General features: G+C 43.8%; 1 protein-coding gene and 1 non-coding gene across 6 annotated transcripts in view; both read right to left on the reverse strand.

Annotated features, from left to right (window-relative positions):
• Window positions 1-2,183, reverse strand: part of KIF3A (kinesin family member 3A) — a 43,652-nt gene extending 41,469 nt beyond the window's left edge. For 2 of the 5 annotated variants that reach the window (XM_075996035.1, XM_075996034.1), the window contains exon 1: window positions 1,427-1,514. In XM_075996035.1, coding sequence (XP_075852150.1) covers window positions 1,427-1,447 — 21 coding nt within the window. In that variant the 5' untranslated portion in view covers window positions 1,448-1,514. Of the gene's footprint in view, window positions 1-1,426; window positions 1,515-2,022 lie in introns of those variants that run through there. The other 3 variants (XM_012762131.2, XM_075996036.1, XM_075996038.1) reach the window with 3 other exon arrangements.
• Window positions 2,184-5,161: 2,978 nt separating this feature from the next.
• On the reverse strand, window positions 5,162-5,268 carry LOC142863404 (U6 spliceosomal RNA). Its single transcript, XR_012914172.1, has one exon. It is a non-coding gene; the product is annotated as a U6 spliceosomal RNA (small nuclear RNA).
• Between the last annotated feature and the right edge of the window lie 732 nt (window positions 5,269-6,000).

Consider the following 6,000-nt stretch of genomic DNA (forward strand, 5'->3'; position numbering starts at 1 on the left):
AACCTTATGAATATTTGTATAAGTTTCAATTTCTGAAATTTTGTGATTAAGAATCTATAGTAAAACACAATTCCATTATTGAAGTGAAAAAGTTCAACAGCTTAGTTGAACAGATACTTGTTAAATTCCTACTGTTTCAGATATTCTTCTTAAATTCCTACTATTTCAGATATTCTTCTAAGTATTAAAGAGAAATACAAGCCACTGCCATTGACAAGTAACAGATTATATCAGTACAATAGACTTCTCTCCATCTCCACCTTCATCACCCTAATCTAGGTCACCATTATCTTGGCCCCGGATTACAGCCTCCTAACTATACTCCTGCATCTATTTAGATGATTGCCCTACAGTCTGTTCTCCACATTGCAGTCAGCATCAACACAAACCTAACCATGTCACTCTCCTACTTAAAAATTCTTCAAAGGTTTCCCACAGATCTTAGGATAAAAATCAAAATCCTTAAGATGGCCTGTAAAATATGACTCCTACCCACGTGTACTTCTCTGGGCTTATTCCACAAGATACATTGCCTGGCTCATTCTGCCCCAGCCACGCTGGACATCTTGGCCTTTTCTAGTCCCCATGCTCCTTCTCCCCACTGGCCTTTCCATGTGCTGTTCCTTCTACCTAGAACATTCCTCAATACCTTCTTCACTTAGTTAACATCTATTTATCCTTGGGATCTCAACAGCCACTTCATCTGTGAAGAATTCCCTGACTAGGTCAAATACTTTTATAGGCTCTCAGAGCGTCCTGTACTCTCCTTCATAGACTCGCTTTTACTTTTGTCTGTTCCTTATTTGATTAATGTCTGTCTTTCTCTGTCTACATCAGAGGTTGCAAACAGGTAGTCAAGGGGCTGAATTCACCCCACAAATTTCTTTTGTTAGACTCCTAGTATTTAAAAATCTTTTGAATTAGTTGCTAAAATCGAGAAATTTCATGAAACAACAATTTCTAAAGTCTCCTGAAAAAAATAGATGATCTGATATCCGTAGGCCATTATTCCTACCTGGCAACACTTTCCAAACACCAGACTCTATTTCCATCTATTGTAGGACACCCACCCACCTCATTCATTAAGGTTATGTGTCTTATCTCTGTAAATGTGTACGATTTTCACCCATGCCCAATAAGGCAAGCTTCTCTCTTTCCAAGTTCAAGAACCTGCCTAGCTTTGCTCAATATCGTATCTCCAGTGCCTAGCATGTGGCTGGCGCACCACATTTATGAAATGAACAACTTGAAAGCAATGAACAAGAACAACTATAGAACATTTAATGCTAAATATCAAGCACTGCCCTTCAAGTCTCCTGTGCATTATTATCTTACTTCGCCCTGACAGCAACGCCATGAGGAAAAGTTTAATTATGCGGGAACTAAGGATCCAGACAGATTAATTAATAATTATCTGAGGACTCACAAGCAGTAAATAACCGGCCATGGCTCAAGTTTCCTCCACGACCCTTTATTGGGCTTACAATGTCCCATTACTAAGTGCACAATAGCGGTCTGTGGAATCCTGGAAGACAACATACCACCACCACGACACACAAAGACACCTACAGGTTACACTCCGCACTGTCAGCTAAAGCGCCCCAAGAGGAATGACAGCTCGAGCCTGGGAGAGTCTGAGTCAGGGGCCTGGACAGGGGCAGGCGGGCCTAGAACACGGACCTGAGGCGGCCTCAGGTGCGCCGCTCCCAGAAGCCCCGCTCGGCAGGTAGGGCCGGGAGCCGCAGCGCATCCTCCGGCACCGCACCGCGCCTTTATGCCAGCGGCGCAGGCCCCACGGGTCGCAGCCGCGACGAAGGCAGCGGGACTCGCCCCCGGGCCCCTCCCCGGGCCGGCCGGACCCCCGAGGACCCGGGGCCGCCCCGCCCAGGCTCCCGAACCGCCCAGGCCCACCGAGCCGGCCCTGCCCCGCCCCGCCCGCTCCGCGCCTCCATGGCAACGGCCGCGCCCCCGGCCGGGCCGCCGGGATGAGGAGAAACCCCACGGCCGAGCGACTCTCCTCACCGGCATTGTGGCCCCTCCCGTGCCCGGCGGACGTCCCCGCTCGGGGTGCGCCCAACCACGCCCGGTTCCCGGGAAAGGCTTGCCACAGACAACCGAAACCCCTCCTCAGCGTTCTCGAGACTGCGGCTCCGCGGGAGAGAGCGCGCAGTGCGCAGGCTCACTCCGAGTCCGCCCGGCCCCGCCCCGCCCCGCCCCGCCCCAACCGCCGGCTCGCGCGGCTCCTTGAACCGCGCCTGCGCGGAGGCCTTTCGCGTCCATCTCCTAGGATGCTGGACTGAGGCTGCGCCTGCGCAGTGCTGTCGTTCCGAGGCGCTGGCCCCCTGACCCGCGCTGAGATGGGGACGGACACCTGGCAGCTCCCGGGTGGGGGGAGGCTCTTATAAATGGCAAGGCTCATCTTCCGGCTCGTGTGACACCCTGAATATTAAAAACAACGACGGCCATTGTGCATTGTGTCCCATCTAAAGTCCTTTCATACATTATCTGGATTGATTGCTCACTTGTTCGTGACCTGGTTTACTACTGGAAGGTGAGCTCCTGAGGATCGGTATTCTCAGGTGTATCTCCAGAGCCTGGAATAGAAACTGGCACCGAGTGGATTTCAATGAATATTTGTGACAGAACCAATGATCTATCCTCTTTCCAGTCTGAACCTCATTTCAAGCTTTTCATGTCCACACTTGAAAGTGTAATCCCCCTTCATTCGCCCTGCCACCCCCTCAGACTTCCTTCATCTCAATAAACGGAAGCTGAATTCTGAAAATTGTTCAGATTAAAACTACAGTCTCTTTCCCTCATTCCCCATATCCCATCCTTCAATAGAGAGCCTGTTGGATCTATCTTCGAAGTGGAACCAGAGTTTGGCCACTTCAGAGCACCACCACCACCACCTCTCACATGCCTTACTACAACTGCACAGAACTGGTTTCTCTAATTGCATACTTGTTCCCTTTTAGTATCAGTATAATATATTTTCAACAAAGGAGCCAGAGCGATGGTGTTAAAACACAAATCACATGTTGTCTTTTCTCAGCTCAAAAACTCACCATTAATGTGAGGGGTTGCTGAGGAAGGAACACCGTTTGAGGCCAGAGGTGAAGACCAGCCTGGGCAACATAGCAAGACCCCAGCTCTACCACAACCTTCTTGATAGTGTCCTTGGAATCACACAAGTTTTTAATTTTGACGAAGTCAAATCTATATATTTTTGTTGTTGTTGTGCTTGTGGTGCATATGTGAGAAACCATTTTCTAACCCAAGAAGACTTACTCTTTGAAGAGTTTTATGGTTTTAGCACTTACATTCAGGTCTATAATCTGATTTATTTTTGTATATGGTGTGATGGAGGGATCCAACTTCATTCTTCTGCATGTGAATATCCAGCTGTCCTAGCACCATTTGCTGAAAAGACTATTCTTGACTACCCTGAATATACCCAATAACTGATCTTGTCTGAAAAGACTATTCATTGTTGCATTTGTTTGTTGGTTCTTTTGAGGCGGGGTCTTGTTCTGTTGCTGGAGCTATAGTGCAGTTGCATCATCATAGCTCACTGCAACCTCAAACTCCTGGGCTCAAGTGATCCTCCTGCCTCAGCCTCCCAAGTAGCTGAGACTACAGGTGCATGACACCAAACCCAGGTAAGTGTTTTGTTTTGTTTTGTGGGTTTTGTGGTAGAGAAAGGCTTCTGATATTGCCCAGGCTGTTTTTGAATTTCTGGGCTCAAGTGATCCTCTCACCTCGGCCTCCAAAAGTGCTAGCATTACAGGTGTGAACCACTGTGCCCAGCCTGAAAAGATTGTTCTTTCCCCCACTGAAGTGATGATACCTTCATTGAAAATCAATTCTAGTCCATTGGCATATACATCTATCCCAATACCAGTACCACACTGTCTTGACTACTATAGGTTTGTAGTAAGTTTTGAAATCAGATAATGTGAGGCCTCCAATTTTGTTCTTCTTTTTCATAATTGTTTTAGCCATTCTGAATCCCTTGTACTTCCCTAGGAATTTTAGGAACACTTTGTCAATTTCTGCAAAAAGGCAGTTGGAATTTTACCAGGAAATATGTTGTATCTATAGATCAATTAGGGGAGCATTGCCATTTTAACAATTAATGTCTTTCTACTCATGAACACAGAATGTCTTTCCATTTAGTTAGGTCTTCTTTAATTACTTTTGGTGATGTTTCGTAGTTTTCAATGTACAAGTTTTACATTGTTTTTGGTTATATTTATTCCTAAACATTTTATTCTTTTTATGCTATTGTAGATGGAACTGTTTTCTTAATTTCATTTTCAGATTGCTCATTGATAGTGTATAGAAATAAAAGTAACTTGTATTGTACATTGATCTTGTACTATGCAACTTTTCTGAACTTGTTTATTCTTCTAATAGTTTTTTTAGTGGATTCCTTAAGATTTTCTATATACAAGATCATATCATCTACAAATACAGATAGTTTTACTTCTTCCTTTCCAATGTGGATGCCTTTTATTTCTTTTTCCCTAGCTGGAACCTCCTGTACATTGTTGAACAGAAGTGGTGAGAACAGACATCATTGTCGTGTTCCTGATCTTAGTTGGAAAATATTCGGTCATTTACCATTAGGTATGATGTTAGCTGTAGGTTTTTCACAGATACTCTTTATCAAGTTGGAAATTTTCCTAGTTTATGGAATGTTTTTTATTATGAGATGATGTCAGATTTGGTCAAATGCTTTTTCTGGATCTATTGAGATGATCGCGTGTCTTTGTCCATTATCAGATATATATTGATTTTCAGATGTTAAACCATGTCATTTTCTTTTCTGGCAGTGTCTTTGTGTGTGTGGGGGGGTTTACAGCATCAGAGCGATACTTGCCTCATAGAATAAGCTGAGGTGGGGACACTGATCCCATCCTGTGGAACCCACCCTCGTTGACCTCAGCAAACCCTAATTACCTCCCAAAGGCCTCATCTCCAAATACCATCGCATTGGGGGTTAGGACTTCAATATATGAATTTTGGGAGGACACATTCAGTCCGTAACACAACCCTAGCAGACTAATGCAATTATTTAAACCATTCACATTTAATGTTATTATTGATAATATTTAAGTCTGCCATTTTGCTTTTTTTACTTTCTTTTTTTTTAAAAAAAAATATGGAACGCTTCACGAATTTGCGTGTCATCCTTACGCAGGGGCCATGCTAATCTTCTCTGTATCGTTCCAATTTTAGTATATGTGCTGCCGAAGCGACCACCATTTTGCTTTTTGTTTTCTATATATCCTATATCATTTTTATTCTTCTGTTCCTCCTTCACTGCTTTGTTTTTCATTAAGTGAATATTTTCGAGTTTAAGATTTGAGTTTCTTTAATGATTGCTTTATTATTTTGTTGTTGTTGTTTGTTTTTAGAGAGACAGGGTCTGGCTCTGTCACCCAGGCTGGAGTGCAATGGCAAAATCATAGCTCACTGTAGCCTCAGACTCTTGGGCTCAAGCGATCCTCCTGCCTCAGCCTCACAAAGTTCCATGACTACAGGCATGAGCCATCGTGCCCAGCCTTGTTTTATTATATATTTTTTAGTTATTTTGTTAGTAGTTGCTCTAAGGCTTACAGTATACATCTTATCATAATCTTCATATTTATACTAATTCCAGTGCAATTTATAAATGTAATTTCCATATAGCTCTATTTCCTCCCCCCTTTTTATGCCATTATTATTATACATATTACATCTATATATGTCATAAGACAACAACATATTGTTATAATTTTTACATTATATATATTTTTTTCTTAGAGTCTCACTCTGTTGCCTGGGCTAGAGTTCAGTGGTGTTGTCACTATCTCACTGTAACCTCAAACTCCTGGGCTCAAGTCATTCTCCTTCCTCAGCCTCACAAGTAGCTGGGACTACAGGCATGCCCCACCATGCCCAGCTAATTTCTTTCCTTCCTTCCTTCCTTCCTTCCTTCCTTCCTTCCTTCCT

Source organism: Microcebus murinus, chromosome 21 (genome assembly GCF_040939455.1).
Source record: "Microcebus murinus isolate Inina chromosome 21, M.murinus_Inina_mat1.0, whole genome shotgun sequence".
Classification (NCBI taxonomy): Eukaryota; Metazoa; Chordata; class Mammalia; order Primates; family Cheirogaleidae; genus Microcebus; species Microcebus murinus.